Raw genomic sequence first — 17,688 nt, 5'->3', positions numbered from 1 at the left:
AGGGTAAAAAAGAAATGGAATGGCGCTAAGCAAAGGCAAAATCCTGGTTCAGTCTGCTTTCCACCAGACATTGGGAGAGGAATTCACCTTTCAGCGGGACAATAACCTAAAACACAATTTTTATACCTTATCCTAAACATGATGGGATGTTAATTAACTCAGGAACCACACCGGTGTGGAAGAAACTGCTTACAATATACAGTACTTTGTATCCCTCATTTATTTTTGGCAGTTAACTGTATCACCAGTGAAATGGAAATGCTCTTCAAGAATTATATTTCCTTGTTTGTTTTTTGTTTAATGCATATTAACTATATTTATGTTCCTCATATATGTCTAATGGCTTGTCAACCACTAACAACACCTAACACACAGCCCCATGACAAGTACGCTGATTCATACCACTTACGCGTTCTCTTGTTTTGGGGGCAAATCAAACACATATTTCTTTCAAACATACTGTATAAATGTATTTAAAAAATGTGTCACTATAGTCATTTGGGTTTCTGTACAATGATTGTGCTTTCATATAAAGCATGCTTTCCATCCATCCATTGCCCGTGCGCTATCACACTGAGGACCTGCATGGGGCTGGGTTGGGGGGGCAGAGAGTAGAGTGGTCAGTGACAAAGAAGTAGTGCCAAACCAAAGAAAAGACCAACATGGAAACTTTCTACAACATTGGTTGCTGTTTAATTCTCTAGACGACATTGGAATTTCACATGAGAGGAAAGGTAAACTCTCATAGGATAATAGTGCCAAATTCAGCAGTAAACAGTGACATGTATTGATGATAATGAGAGGTGTGCGTGGGGAGGGTTCTACAGTAGTGATTGTTGGGGCTCATTCAAGTCATTGTGAAGCAGCATAACTCTTTACATGGAGATGTTAGGGAAAGGCAGAGATGGTCTATAGAAAAGGACAGGTTTTTATCACTATAATCTTACTTTTGTTTCTTACGCTGCAATGAATACAAATCCATGGAGAAACCAAAATGAAAACGTTTTTGTACCAGCACATTTTGATTGATTGATGCATTACCCTCCTACTCATCTATATGAGTAGGAGGGTAATGCGGAGTAATATAATGGACATCTGATAAAAATCCCCCGTTCTGAAGGTCCTGAAATTCAGCCATAAAGTAGGCTACATTCACTTTCACCTCAGATTGTGACTGAAATGTGTGTGGGCGTGCGCGCATCTGTGTGCGGCTGTGAGCTTGTGTGTGCGATTGTGTGATAGCAGATAGCATTTTGGTTTCAGCATTGGGAAATGGAAAACTTCCCCAGGTAGGCCCCCCACCCCACCCCTGCCCCCCACCCCTGCTTGCAACAGAAACAATGAGCTGCCATCCGACTTGACTGTTGTCAGGGGCAAAGTGCGTCGCTTTATTGCTTTGCTTAACTGTCAAGCCCGTTCCCGGCCCATGTTTTTATGAAAAATCAAGTCTGATCTATATTAAATCAAAATGGTGCAGAGGCGTTTTGACACACGCTGATGTGATGCTGAAGATACTGAGTTTGTGGATGTTGAAAGGGTCCCCGCTATGAGGGAGAAACATATCTACAGTCAATTTGAAACTGGCATTTCAGAGCCACATCCCTAACATCTCCATGTAAAGAGTTATGCTGCTTCACAAGGAATGCATGGCCCCGTCATGATCTTGAAAATCATTCACTTAGCTGGAGAACAGACATGCACATACGCAAATACACACATAGTCACGCTTAACTTCTTTGCGATCGGTGTTCCTTCCCCGGGACGTTTGAGCTAACGTAGGCTAATGCAATTAGCATGAGATTGTAAGTAACAAGAACATTTTCCAGGACATAGACATATTTGATATTGGCAGAAAGCCAAAATTCTTGTTAATCTAACTGCACTGTCCAATTTACAGTAACTATTACAGTGAAAGAATACCATGCTATTGTTTGAGGAGAGTGCGCAATTTTGAACATGAGAAGTTATTAATAAACAAATTAGGAACATTTGGGCAGTCTTGATTTAACATTTTGAACAGAAATGCAATGGTTCATTTGATCAGTCTAAAATGTTGATCATACACTGCTGCCATCTGGTGGCCAAAATATAAATTGCACCTGGTCTGGAATAATACATTATGGCCTTTCTCTTGCAGTTCAAAGATGATGCTACAAAAAAAACAAAAGAACGGTTGTTTTTTCTTTGTATTATCTTTTACCAGACCTATTGTGTTATATTCTCCTACATTCCTTTCACATTTCCACAAACTTCAAAGTATTTCCTTTCAAATGGTACCAAGAATATGCTTATCCTTGCTTCAGGGCATGAGCTACAGGCAGTTAGATTTGGGTATGTCAGTTTAGGCTGAAATTGAAGAAAAGGGGAGGATCTTTAAATTTACGGCACCTCTAGTCTTCTCTATTGTCCGAGCATAACCTTATTGTTACACACAACACAATGCAGAGAAGACCAGTTCATCGTAGATAAAAGGCTTAACAATACATGTTTTGGGGTCTCAATCAAAGCTGTAATATGTACTGTAGTGCTGCTTGGTCCCACTAGCTCATTAGTTGAGCATTTGCATAATAAAGCAATTCGATGCAAGTACTATGAAGTTATTGAGCAGTTATGCTGCTAAACTATCTAAGTCCACACCCAGCCTTAATTACAGTATACTATGTACTTTTTCAAGCTGTATAGAGTGCTAATGAGAAGTCTTGTTAAATTAATATCGACTCGACTTTGTGCTGTTGCAGTATCTTTTGGTGGCCTTTCTCAACTCTGAGTCTGATAATTTTGTGAGAGACAAAACAGATTAATTTCCTACTGTCAGCATTTTATATACTTCAAATCAATTGCATGGCATGAGAGTTGAGAACCTTGAGTAACAAGCAGTCTAGGAAGAACTGGACTTTTGCTTAGCTGTGCTGTTTGGCACATCCCTGAAGCAGAGCTTGCAAACGCAGTCCCTTCTTGGGGTTTGGGTGCTGGTTGGTTGTAATTTACGTAAATAATGGGTTGGTGTACTTTGCATTGGGCAACCCTCAGTGTTTGAGAATCACACCCCATTCCAAAATAGTGGGTCTTCCTAAACTCTAGCTCTACCATTTATTGGTCCTGTACTGTACCACATGGTTTAAATGGTGCCCTTTAGATTGAATATGATTGCTCCTTTCAATGAATAATTCTCACAATATTGACCACAGAGTATGAATATATTTCTCAATTTCATTAAATCCACACAAAAGGTAGAATACGATTTTTATCAATAAAAGAGAGTGAGATAAGTATTGGTTAAAGTATTGTTGAAGTTGATTTATGAACCAGTATGTTGGATTGTAATCATGTTAAAGTTACAACTTAATACAACCATGATTGGTATTAAAACGACAAATTAATAAATACAGTCAAATAAAGGAGTCGATATAATAAACATGTCTGTTTAGTTCAGCCTTTGTTCAGAGATGGACAGAAGTAAAATGAAGTGCATGTTGATGCCTGCATGTCGAACACTTTACATTAAGCTGCTTAAATACCACATAGGTGAAATATCTACCCTTTTTATAACATCAGAGTAATTACCAATAACTACACAGTAACTACACCTGTAACAAATATGGTTCACAATTAAAAACAATTGAAATAGCTATAGACTAACTGCATCATATAAGGGCAACTTAATGTAAAGTGTTTCCAAATGTTCTTCATTGACACAAGTGTGCTATCAGTGACAAGCAGAGCTAAAACGTTCCGCAGTAAAGACATTTCACACTGTTGTAAAGTGATAACATTGTTAGGTCATATTACACTGCTCGTTTTCAAATCAAACATTTTGCCAGAAACACAAATCAATTGCTTTTAGAAAAGTAGTTCTGCAGCAGAAATAAAGTGGGCAAAATATGTGAAAAGAAGAAAAATAACAGCCTCGATCTGCACTTTGTTAAAGTTGTCAGAGTAGGTCTGAATGCGTTCCCCAGCTTCCCCTCACATGGTTTCTTTACACTGTCTCAGTGTGCCTTCATCTGTCCGCTACGGGCCAAACACAACTTCCCCTCACATGGTTTCTTTACACTGTCTCAGTGTGCCTTCATCTGTCCGCTACGGGCCAAACACAACTTCCCCTCACATGGTTTCTTTACACTGTCTCCCCAGCTTCCCCTCACATGGTTTCTTTACACTGTCTCAGTGTGCCTTCATCTGTCCGCTACGGGCCAAACACAACTTCCCCTCACATGGTTTCTTTACACTGTCTCCCCAGCTTCCCCTCACATGGTTTCTTTACACTGTCTCAGTGTGCCTTCATCTGTCCGCTACGGGCCAAACACAACTTCCCCTCACATGGTTTCTTTACACTGTCTCAGTGTGCCTTCATCTGTCCGCTACGGGCCAAACACAACTTCCCCTCACATGGTTTCTTTACACTGTCTCCCCAACTTCCCCTCACATGGTTTCTTTACACTGTCTCAGTGTGCCTTCATCTGTCCGCTACGGGCCAAACACAACTTCCCCTCACATGGTTTCTTTACACTGTCTCCCCAACTTCCCCTCACATGGTTTCTTTACACTGTCTCCCCAACTTCCCCTCACATGGTTTCTTTACACTGTCTCCCCAACTTCCCCTCACATGGTTTCTTTACACTGTCTCCCCAACTTCCCCTCACATGGTTTCTTTACACTGTCTCCCCAACTTCCCCTCACATGGTTTCTTTACACTGTCTCCCCAACCTCCCCTCACATGGTTTCTTTACACTGTCTCCCCAACTTCCCCTCACATGGTTTCTTTAACTGTCTCCCCAACCTCCCCTCACATGGTTTCTTTACACTGTCTCCCCAACTTCCCCTCACATGGTTTCTTTACACTGTCTCCCCAACCTCCCCTCACATGGTTTCTTTACACTGTCTCCCCAACTTCCCCTCACATGGTTTCTTTACACTGTCTCCCCAACTTCCCCTCACATGGTTTCTTTACACTGTCTCCCCAACTTCCCCTCACATGGTTTCTTTACACTGTCTCAGTGTGCCTTCATCTGTCCGCTACGGGCCAAACACGACAGTGGGATTCACCTCAGAGACACACTGAAAGATTGAAGCCTTTCCTTCATATTAGAAAAGTGAGCATGTTCGTCAGTGACGATAGGAGCTTTATTGAAAGCATTGTCCATCTGCCTGTGTCCATAGAGACAGCCCCTCTACCCTCCAAGACCTATGTTTACAATGCCTCAGTTATACTATCAGTGAGACCCTACGTAATACCATCATTATATCATGAAACCCCTACAATGCCAGTAACTAGAGGGCCTGCATGGAACTTTCCACTGGGTGGCTATCCACTACACTCACTCTGGCCTGTGGTCTGTGGCATAACAAGACCACCTCATCCCCATGGCAACCTCCATATCCTCAGCTGACATACAGTTGCCTACATTCATGTCTGGCCTGGCTGGTTACAGACACCATTACAATAATACTGGGTTTCAGATAATAGGCATCCGTAAGGGAATATTACGCTTTAACAATGTACATCGACAGCCTCTGATGGTCAGTCTTTCATAACGTAGCTTTGATTCGTGGCCAGACAACTACTGAACAAATGAGCATATACTTCCTGTCATTTTCCTCCTCCTTACTGTGAGGTACAGTACTACCATATAAGACTGAGATTCCACCACACTCTCCAGCGATGATGTCATGTGAAAGCCCTGTATTCCCAACATGTTAGTTACCATGTCATCTTCTAATGAAGAAATTCCTAAATCATATTTGAAAGTAGTATTTGGGTATTTGTTGATATGAATATTTAGTTATATGACCAACAGAAATACGGCCAAAACAAATGGAGAGAAAACGGTCACACAGACGTCAACTTGGTTCCGAAGGGCAACTTAGTTCAACTCCCTTCAGTTCATTCTCGCTTCCAGCTTCCATTCCCAACTTAAAGGGTATTGCATCAAGCCTATCCTATGAGCACATAAAGGTCTTCAAGGAGGGGAGACTTGGACTGATGATACTCGAGGGTCATGGGCGACAGTTCCCACTACCTCTTGGTGGTATGTTTAGTGGACATGCACAGTCAGGGTCTAACACTTCTCTGCCAAGTGGGCAAGGATGTGAGGATGCCGTTGGTCTAATAGTCTATAGGGCTTGCATACAGAATTGTTAAGAGTTATTTTGTCTTGCCTATTACAATCAACATTATTCTCTTATGTACACAATATAGAATAAATTAACTACAGTTTTTGTACATGCTTATATATTTCTGAAAACCCCTAATGTAAAGAAAGCTTCGTACATAAGGCATAGAATATGTACAGACCTGGTCTAAATGAATCAGTATCAAACCTCTTCCTGTCAAATATTCACACTTCAGCAACAAAACAAATATTACATACAAAAAATACAAATGCAAATGCCCTAGAATATATACTTTTATATAGGTTTTAATCTTTGAATAAAAAAATGTATAATAATAATAATAATAGGAATTTGTATTTTGAAGAAGAACAAAAAAGTTTTCAAAACATGCAATTGCCCGCAGAGGTTTCCAGTCCAGCCATTGTCGTTTACCAGCTATCTTTGGAAGGTAAATGACCCGACGAGGGCCTAAGCTGTCCTTGTTGCAGGGCTCCTTGGGCTAGACCGTCCCCTTTTCTGCCCTGGCCCTGACCCCTGACCTCTAACCTGGGACCAGCTCACCTGGTCAGCCAGTCATGAGAAGAGATGCCACAGTACGGTTCACACAGCCCCCCTGGCCCTAGGTTCTCTCGCTCCCCTTTACACTTTGGACTCGCTCTCTATGTTAGCAATGTCACCATTCCTCTCTGTCTGCTCCTCCAGCCCCTCCTCCTGGGTTACCAGGGTAGTAGTACTCTTCTTCTCGCGGCCTTCAGGTTCCAGCACCCCCTGCTGGCTGAGCTTGCTGGCCACGGACCAGGTAAGGGGCAGGCGGGCGCGGCAATTCATCTCGGCCAGCTCTCTGGCACTGCAGCTGGGTGTGTTGGTCTCATGGATGTCGTGGAAGCTGTTGTAGTCCACCTCGTAGAAGCCATCCTCCAGTGTGAGCACGGGCATGAAGCGGTAGCCCCACTTGATCTCGCTAGTCACGTACGAGCTCCTGGCCTGGCATGTCATCCCTGTGGGACAGAGAGCAGAGGGCACTTAGCCTCCTCTAGAGACGGACAAAAACACTGTCTAGTTGTGGATATGACTCATTTAATGTCAGCGTCATTACAAGATAATGACACACACAGGTATACAGGCACTTTATGAGCAACAATGTTATATCAGGTTATCATGTCAATAAACATTGTTAAGCGTTAGCAATCAGTGATCTCTGGCTAGGGTCATATGTGCTGGGATTAAGTAAATTATTAATTGCTGATACAGTTGGACACTCAAAACTGAGCACTCATTAATATATCCAGCCCTATCCAGTCCACACAACACTCAGGAAGGGTTGATGTATTGAACATACTGTACAGAGACTATTAATAACTCTTAATTATGAGCATAGACACTAACCAGACTCTGGCTTGAGCTTTGATGCAGCAGTACACTGTAAATGTACCCCAGAGACATACAGTAAGCGTTTATATCCTCATCATTCACGTGCAAGGCTGCACTCTAAGTCTAAGTTCTGTGGACAGTAGTACGGCTGGCTTGTTAAAGCTTACGTTGCTCATGTATATTCAGAAGACATACAAGTGGAATACAAGCGCAGCAGCTGTCCAAGTACTTATTATGTACTTAGTGCATGTGGTCGGTAAAACATCACTTTCCTTTTTGCATTTGGAAGTTGATAAGCCAGCTCATTTGAAATTCCCCAACATGATCTGAATTACAATAACATGATTTAGGTCTTACAATTGACTACTGAGCATTTGCAAGGCTACAGTATGTCATCTTTCACAATCACAAAACCAAACCAAAGCACTTTGACCAGATTTTATTGTCACTCATTAGAATGAATGGCTGCTAGGCTCTGTGTGTAGGCTAAGTGAAGCCATAATTTATTATATTTCTCAAGGAAAACAGGCTACTACTTCAATTAATCATTTATTGGGTCAAATATAATGATATGTTAAAAATTACTCTAGAAAGTCTCTGAATTCCTTGCCTCATTAGAGAAAATTCAAGTTGGCAATTAAAAATATTTTCCCCATTTTACAGGAAAAGATAAGGAGGGAACTTCTGAAACATTGGACGAAAAAATGTAAACAGTACTACTTACACAAGAGGAAGAGCCTATAATCATTAATAGATTAGCCCTCTCATAACTTAATGATGAGTGGACTCGTTTGACCTACATTTATTTCCCTATCCGGCAGGTTTCATAAGACATCTTAATAAGAAACCGTTAAACAGGCACTGAATGACAAGCAATGTCCCAATTTAGATAGTTGTCATGGCTAACCAGCCCCATTGACACGTTTAATGCTGCAGGGCATCAGAATGGCACAATTATTGAGATTATAGCATCAAAAGTGGAGGGAGGTCAATGGGGGATTCATAATGAACATGCAATTCAAGAATAATTGGTGCTCTGGAGCGCAGCCATCAACAGGATATTGAGTAAAGCGAAGAGACGGTATAAAGGACTATATCAAGAGTGTGTTTGTGTCTGTATCATGGTGGTGGAGGGAGGGCTGGTACATCTCGTACTGCAGTTCCATTTGGCAGATGATCCTGAAAATGTGCAGCACCAACGAGCAGCTGGTGCGCTGCAGAAACAATATGGCGTACTATACCATAAGGGTTCCAGCAACTATGTCTACGCATGGATGTTGAACAAAATCTGCTGCTGTGAGGTGTAACACACACAGGTCTCTCAAACTACGACACAGACAAAAAGAGAGAAGTTATATAATTATCCTGCTTGGAAACCATTACAAACTGTTGTTCCTGTCATGCACCCTAAATGACAAAAGTGTCCAGAGCCTTTCTTCAAATTCAATTTGACAAAGTGCAACATATGCATTTCTCTCGCTACAACAGTTTAATAATGTCTTCAATGAAGACATGCAAGGGGTGAATTCAAATACATATAAACTGGTTGAGAATGCCCAGCCGCCCAAGATAGAGACAAATTGAGTGGAGTACAGCAATTGTTGTAGGTGTTACTCAGACCCAGCAATTACTCAGCTTCAGGAAGCCCCCTCCTGATCCTGACACTCTACCAATCACTGGCCCAGTGTCTTTACACAACCTGAACTAAACCAGGCAGGGGAGTGGGCTACCGAGGATGTGAAGCCTTGAATGGGGGCCTGAGACTGAGACATCATTAAAGGGGGCTCACAGTGCAGTCGATAGGTACCTCAGTGGCTGATTACTGTCTCACAGCCGAGAGGCCCCTGAGCAAGACACAGGAGAAAAACACTGACGTGCTCAAACGCAGGAATTTCAACGAACAGCAACAGCCCAAAGGTGAATGGAGAGAAAGGCAGGCAGACACCCACACACAGTCCTAGCTGAGCACATTTATATAACCCACGCCCCAGTGCCAGGGCCGATTGCACTGTATGTGTGTGTGTGTGCTTGTGTGTGTGTGTGCGTGTGCGTGTGTGCGTGCGTGTCTGTGTGTGTCTGTGCTTGTGGGCGCATGTGCGTGTGTAACGGAGATAAGAACATAACGTAAGCTCACTCCACAGCTAGCTTAAAATGTTGCCAATGGTGCTATTGAATTGAATCCTTTTCTATAGCTCAACTGGTTCATACGTTATCAAGCGGGCGATCATGTGTGTACAAATAATACAAATGAAACATGAACAATTCATTTTTACAGCAGACCAGTCTCTTGGACCTCTGCTCAGCTTCCCAAAGAGAGATATACTGTCGAATGGTGACAGATAGTGGAGACAAACTGAATAAAGCATTAATCCATACCACAACATGCTATTAAAATGTATATACTGTATCTATTGAAAATGCAGCCAGATTTCCTTCTGGGATGCAATGGTAGATTTATACACTGACGTTGTCTCATTCAGGCAACTTGGTAACAGGTAGATCTGTGAGGCTGAGAGTCTTTGAGCTAGCTGTTTCAGACTGCATCTGTTATCAATCAGGAGCAGACTGCATCTGTTATCAATCAGGAGCAGACTGCATCTGTTATCAATCAGGAGCAGACTGCATCTGTTATCAATCAGGAGCAGACTGCATCTGTTATCAATCAGGAGCAGACTGCATCTGTTATCAATCAGGAGCAGACTGCATCTGTTATCAATCAGGAGCAGACTGCATCTGTTATCAATCAGGAGCAGACTGCATCTGTTATCAATCAGGAGCAGACTGCAGTCACTTTACATCTCCCAATAAATGACTGTAAGTCAGTGCAAGGTGACAGTGAGAGAGAGAAGGGTCTGTCTGTTAAGTCAGGGAGGACTTTTATAACTGGAAAGCCCCCCAACTTACTACTGATGTTTAGTATGGATAGGCCTGGTAATGGGGTTATCTTCAAACCCTATCCTGAATGAACACTAACTCCCACTTGGACTGTGGCAATGACAATTAATAAGGACATTGGTGATGCAGAGGGAGAGAGTAGAAAGAGAAATCCCCCTTCTAAAGTCCTGACTCACATCTGAGGAGCAAACTCTTCTTCCTCATTCCTAACACTGAGTCAAGTTCATTGCATCGCATAACTAGTTGGCCTAATTCCATATGGAGAGAATTATTCCCAGAAACACCATGAGCTGTTCTATGTGTGTGTGGGTGTGTGTGCGTGCGTCTGCACATGAGTAAGACAAACCTGGAACATAAATGTCTGGCGGACACATAGCCTATGACCACACAGTCTCCTCATCCTGCTGTGGCTACATGTGTGTATGTGTTTGTGTTGCATACTGTACATTCACAGCCCTCATAACAGAGAACAGGTCAGCCGTGAAAATGGCCACAAGCTGTTCCTGTTTCTCATCATGCCCTCCACAACCTTGCGACCCCTCCCCTGTCACCCGAAACATTCTCCTTCACGCCACTGCTGCTCCGGTCTGTACATGCCCTGGGCTGAATGACAAGGCACCGCTCCCACTATCCATCTGCAATGACATCAGATGACCATGCTATACAGGCCACTGCCACTACCACAATAACACACTGGAGAAATAATTAAACATTGAGTCTGGCCTCACAATGTTCTAGAAGTCTAGTAGAACCTTCAAATTAGGGGGAAGGGAGTGAATTGATGGTTTCAAATGTAATCTGTGGTTGCACCTGTCTGTCTATTTAGGTAAATCTGACCTGCATGTAGACAATATCAGCTACTTTCAACTTTCCCAAAACAATGACTGTTCTCTGCCTGACCCCTGTAGTTAGTTTAACATGTAGAGATTAGAAAAACTGTCGCCCTATCCACTCAAACCACCAAGGTGTTGGGGCAAAGGGACACACACAGTAAACTGGTTGCATGTTGGGTCTGTGATACCAGAGAGTAGTAATGGCAGTCAGTCAACACCTAAAACCCCTTCCGTCCTCCTCCCTCCATTCCTCTCTCCTTTTCTGACAATGTTGGGGTTTGATTATATGCACCTTATGTGGTCTGCCATCAACCACTCAGTTGGCATCTCCCTCTCTCCATCTCCGGCTCCTCATATACATTACTCACAATGGTGCTAATCAGAGACTACAAACGGGACAATTACACATGCAGCCTGGCCCCTCGCAAACAGTCATTATCCAATGAAACAAAGTGTGCCCCCTCTGCCCTCTGCCCCCGACACCTAGGTGATTTAGCGTTGAAAAACAGAAGCATATGCAGAAAAGTACCTCATACCTACTGTAAATATGGTTGAGGATCTTTGATCTTATGGGCTATTTTGCTTCCACTGGTCCTGGGGCCCTTGTTAGAGTCAACGGCATCCTGAACTTTACCAAGTACCAGGACATTTTAGCCAAAAACCCAGTTGCCTCTGCCAGGAAGCTGACACTTAGCCACAAGGGAATATTCCAGCAAGACAATAACCCCAAGCACTAGTCAAAATCCACAAATAAATTGTTAATTGATCACAAAATCAACATTTTGCAAGTCTCCGGACTTGAACCCCATTGAAAACTTGTGGTTTGAATTGAAGAGGGCAGATAAAAGATATCAAGGATCTGGAAAGATTATGTATGGAGGAATAGTCTATGGGCGGGATGCCCAATGTATTCTTCAATATCAGAAAATATTGTAGAAAAAGGCTCCGTGTCGTTACCTTCGCAAAGGGAGGGTGCTAGAGTATTGAAAACAGGGGTGCCAATAATTTTGACCACTATCTTTTTAATTACTTGTTAAACAAAATATATTTCTCTGAACAGTTGCTAGTATAAAATAATATAATTTCCCCTTTTTTGCATACAATATAGCAGTGTTTGTATTACTTACTTTATGCAGTCTTTTTTGCTCAACTCTTCTCAAGGGTGTCAATAATTACAGACCTGACTGTATAAATGACAGAATTTGAGACAAACATGTACCACATGGCAACACCATATTAAAGTACTGGCCATATTAAAAACAATCAAAATAGAACATGTGCGCCTACGTACAATAAATCTCCCTCTGTAAGAACAGAGTTCTCGCCTAAAGTAAAGCAACTACCCACAAGCAGAATTGGTGGAACATAATAGCTAATAATAATCAGATAGCTATTGGCTGGTGTGGCCTGCTGTTTAGATAATAGAGCTTACATAACCACAGTGGGCTTTCCTGCTTGCTCACTTCGTATGCTCACAGAGAGTCAAGCTTTACACTCTCTGTCTCTGTCTGTCTTACACACACACCCACACACACGCACACAGACACACACACAAACACACACTTGCACACACACACATGCACACAGTAACTGCAGTTGCCATGGCAACCTTACAAACCATCACCGTCGCTTAGAGAGGGAGATAGAAGCAGAAGGAGGGAGGAGGGGGGACTTTTCTTCATGTTCCAACAACAAGATGGGGAATTATCCTTGTCTGCAGCTCTTTTTCCATGTCTAACCGAAATATTCACTGTTCTTTGATACAGATACGGTAGAAGTGATGCAGAGCCCTGCTCTAAAGTATTACCTCTGTTGATAATGGTACCCGAGGTATAGTGAATCTGGGATAGTTACCACTGGTATTGATTTGAGTGAAGTGGAAAGGGCCAAATGCAGCAAACCAGAAGCCTGCTTCTTTATTGCATCTCTACACTCTTTATTTCAACCTCATCACTCCATCCACTGACCGAAGAGTAATGTGACTGTTTGACCGAATGGCTGCTGAGACACTGAAGACACATAATCTCATTCTAACTTTCTTTAACATATGTACTATGAGTACAACAAAATCAAACCAGAAACATCAACCAACCTATCAGAATAATCCGTCTGATATTGCTATAATGCAGTGCTTGTGGTGGTACATGTGCTTTCCATGTTTGCTGAGAAGGGGAGTAACGAAAGAATAATGTTCACGGCTACTTCAATATGCCATAAAAGCTGTCAGGCCACAACTCTGAGGACCAATAGCCAATTGATTTGGTTGCTTCCATTGTATTTTTCACTGCTATAATCTATCATTATGTTATGAATGAATATAGATCATACAGTCAATGTTGGTTGCTGTGGTAATCTCTCAGAGAAACATAGACTGTAACAGATTTATGTTAATTAAACCCAGTCAAAATGTGCTTAACTGCCACTTCATCAAACAGTGTGATCACTGGCTCCTGTCAGTGATTACCATCTGACTTCCTTCCACGGCCTGTGCTGCAGCTACGTATATCTTTTCACTGAAACGCACAAAGCTTAAAAAATCGGACTGGTTCATTCTGACACCAAATCTCACTTTATTTGATCTATATATCTTTGTCTTTACCCTAGTGGTATGCCAGAGATGTGGTATGCTAGGTACCAAAAATAAGAGAACAAAATCAGCTGGGATGTGTTAGGGCCTGCTTACTGCCCCTCCAAAGTCAGCCAGCCAGCAAAGCCTTCCTCTCTTGGACATTTTAAACAGTTAAGAAACAATGAACAGCAGTATATTGGGATCTAAATGATAACACCAGATCCAATCAGTCAACTCCTCAACACTGTGGGTCCTCAAGTAAGAGGGTAAATGTATTTATTAACAGCTGATAAAGACCATTGGGAGATTAGAATGATCAAGCAATTTCCACTGCTTCCAACGATCCCCCCTCTCATCATCTCCTGAGAAACCTTTTGTTGTAAATGCCCACAGGCATGAGAGAGGCGGAAAATATGAATTGTAAAAGTTTTTTTTTATTCAGAGAGAAGATAATTCACATTTTACAACCCACACAATTACATTAGTATTGTATTGGCCTTTTATCATTGTAGGCTCGGCCCTAACTTATGTGCTCTCTGTCACCTCTGAGTCTGCATGGCAAATGTCCCAGAAAAACAAGGGAAAAAACCTTAAGGGCCTGTCAGCCCTTGAAGAGGCCAAAATGCCTCTCTCTCTCTTACAGCATCCAGCGGACTGACTATTGAAATGTGTGTTAGTGATTCTATTGTATCCATGTTTGGAATTGATCTGAAACTTGTCCCCTGAGGAGAACTCTGATGCTATCTATATGGACGTATGATCTCTGTGGTAACTTGTATTTGTTCAGAGTGAATCTCAACACTGTATGCACATTTTTTGCACCAATTCGTTTACATTCCTGTTACTGAGCATTTATCCTTTGCCAAGATAATCCATTCACCTGACAGGTGTGGCATATCAAGAAACGGATTAAACAACATGATCATTACACAGGTGCACCTTGTGCTGGGGACAATAAAAGACCACTCTAAAATGTGCAGTTTAGTCACACAACACAATACCACAGATGTCTCAAGTTCTGAGGGAGCATGCAATTGGAATGCTGACTGCAAGAATGTCCACCAGATCTGTTGCCAGACAATTGAATGTTAATTTCTCTACCATAAGCTGCTTCTAACATTGTTTTAGAGAATTTGGCAGTATGTCCAACCAGCCTCACAAACGCAGACCATGTGTAACCACAGCAGCTCAGGACCTCCACATCTGATTTCTTTACCTGTAGGATCGTCTGAGACCAGCCACCCGGACAGCTGATGAAACTCTGGGTTTGCACAACTGAAGAATATCTGCTTAAACTGTCAGAAACGTCATTTTATAGAATTTGGCCTCACAACCGCAGACCACGTGCATAAACCGTCTCAGGGAATCTGCATGCTCGTCGTCCTCGCCAGGGTCTTGACCTGACTGCAGTTCTGCGTCTTAACCGACTTCAGTGGGAAAATGCTCACCTTTGATGGCCACTGACGCTAGAGAAGTGTGCTCTTCACGGATGAATCCCGATTTTAACTGTACCGGACAGATGGCACACTGTGTGTGTGGTGTCTTGTGGGTGAGCGGTTTGCTGATGTCAACGCTGTGAACAGAGCCCCATGTTGGCGGTGGGGTTATGGTATGGGTAGGCATAAGCTACGGACAACAAACACAATTGGATTTTATGGATGGCAATTTGAATGCACAGAGATACCATGATGATATCCTGAGGCCCATTGTCGTGCCATTCATCCACCGCCATCACCTCATGTTTCAGCATGATAATGCACGGCCCCATGTTGCATGGATCTGTACAAAATTCCTGGAAGCTGAAAATGTCCCAGTTCTTCCATGGCCTGCATACTCACCAGACAGGTCACCCATTGAGCAAGTTTGGGATGCTCTGGATCCAACGTGTACGACAGTGTGTTCCAGTTCCGCCAATATCCAGCTTCGCACAGCCATTGAAGAGGAGTGGGACAACATTCCACAGGACACAAATCAACAGTCTGATCAACTCTATACGAAGGAGATGTCACACGCTGCATGAGGCAAGTGGTAGTCACACCAGATACTGACTAGTTCTCTGATCCATGCCACTACCTTTTTTTAAAGGTATCTGTGACCAACAGATGCATATCTGTATTCCCAGTCGTGAAATCCGTAGATTAGTGCCTAATTTCTTTATTTCAATTGACTGATTTCCTTAAATGAACTGTATCTCAGTAAAATCTTTGAAATTGTTGCATGTTGCATTTATATTTTTGTTTAGTTTATTTTCCTTTGACAGACAATTCTCAGAACTTTCTTGATAGCCAATTCCTGTAACTCAACTATAGTCTCTATGAATCCTCTTAATGGAGTCAGATATTCAGTTTTAATAGACTTTGATCATATTAATGGCATAGTCTTATCACGGGTCTAATGTTAGTTAAACAGTGCCTTCAGAAAGTATTCAGACTTTTCCACATTTTGTTAGGTTACAGTCCTATTATAAAATGGATTAAATCATTTTTTCCCCTTATCAATCTACAGACAATACCCCATAATGGCAAAGCAAAAACTGGTTTTAAGACATTTTTGCCAATTTATTAAAAATAAAAACGGAAATATCAGATTTACATAAGTATTCAGATCCTTTACTCAGTACTTTGTTGAAACACTTTTGGCAGCAATTACAGACTCAAGTATTCTTGCGTATGACACTACAAGCTTGGCACGCCTGTATTTGGGGAGTTTTTCCCATTATTCTCTGCAGATCCTCTCAAGCTCTGTCAGGTTGGATGGGGAGCGGTGCTGCAGAGGTATTCTAAAGGTCTCTGCAGAAATTTTCGATCGGGTTTAAGTCCGGGCTCTGGCTGGGCCATTCAAGTACATTCAGAGACTTGTCCCGAAGCCACTCCTGTGTTATCTTGGCTGTGTGCTTAGGGTCGTTGTCTTGTTGGAAGGTGAACCTTTGCCCCAGTCTGAGGTCCTGAGCGCTCTGGAGTCGGTTTTCATCAAGGATCTCTCTGTAATTTGCTCCGTTGATTTTTGCCTCGATCGTGACTAGTCTCCCAGTCCCTGCTGCTGAAAAATATCTCCACAGCACGATGCTGCCACCACCATCCTTCACCATAGGGATGGTGCCAGGGTTCCTCCAGACGTGACACTTGGAATTCAGGCCAAGAGTTTAATCTTGGTTTCATCAGACCAGAGAATCTTATTTCTCATGGTCTGAGAGTCCTTTAGGTGCCTATTGGCAAACTCCAAGCGGGCTGTCATGTGCCTTTTACTGAGGAGTGTCTTCCGTCTGTCCACTCTACCATAAAGGCTTAATTAGTGTAGTGTTGCAGAGATGGTTGTCCTTCTGGAAGGTTCTCCCATCTCCACAGAGGGAATCTGGAGCTCTGTCAGAGTGACCAGCGGTTTCTTGGTCACCTCCCTGACCAAGTTCCTTCTCCCCCGATTGCTCAGTTTGGCCGGGCGGCCAGCTCTAGGAAGATTTTTTGGTACCCTTCCCCAGATCTGTGCCTCGACACAATCCTGTCTCGGAGCTCTACGGACAATTCCTTCGACCTCATGGCTTGGTTTTTGCTCTGACATGCACTGTCAACTGTGTGACCTTATTTAGACAGGTATGTGCCTTTCCAAATCATGTCCAATCAATTGAATGGACCACAGGTGGACTCCAATCAAGTTGTAGAAACATCTCAAGGATGATCAATGGAAACAGGATGCACCTGAGCTCAATTTCGAGTCTCATAGCAAATGGTCTGAATACTTATGTAAATAAGGTATTTCTGTTTTTTGTCTTTAATACATTTGCAAAAATGTCTAAAAACCTGTTTTTGCTTTGTCAGTATGGAATATTGTGTGTAGATTGCTGAGGAAAGTGTTTTTTTAAATCCATTTTAGAATAAGGCAGAAACGTAGAAAAATGTGGAAGAAGTCAAT

The 17,688-nt window shown here is 42.4% G+C and overlaps 1 protein-coding gene across 1 annotated transcript in view; it reads right to left on the bottom strand.

Moving 5' to 3' along the window:
• Nucleotides 1-4,778: 4,778 nt before the first annotated feature.
• Nucleotides 4,779-17,688, bottom strand: part of kcnj6 (potassium inwardly rectifying channel subfamily J member 6) — a 100,624-nt gene continuing 87,714 nt past the window's right edge. The window contains exon 3 of the mRNA XM_014197143.2: nt 4,779-7,112. Coding sequence (XP_014052618.1) covers nt 6,754-7,112 — 359 coding nt within the window. The 3' untranslated portion in view covers nt 4,779-6,753. The remainder of the gene's footprint in view (nt 7,113-17,688) is intronic.

The sequence above is a fragment of the Salmo salar genome, chromosome ssa04, assembly GCF_905237065.1.
Source record: "Salmo salar chromosome ssa04, Ssal_v3.1, whole genome shotgun sequence".
NCBI lineage: Eukaryota > Metazoa > Chordata > Actinopteri > Salmoniformes > Salmonidae > Salmo > Salmo salar.
The sequence above is the reverse complement of the archived record's forward strand: the minus strand, read 5'-3'. Positions and strand labels throughout refer to the sequence as shown.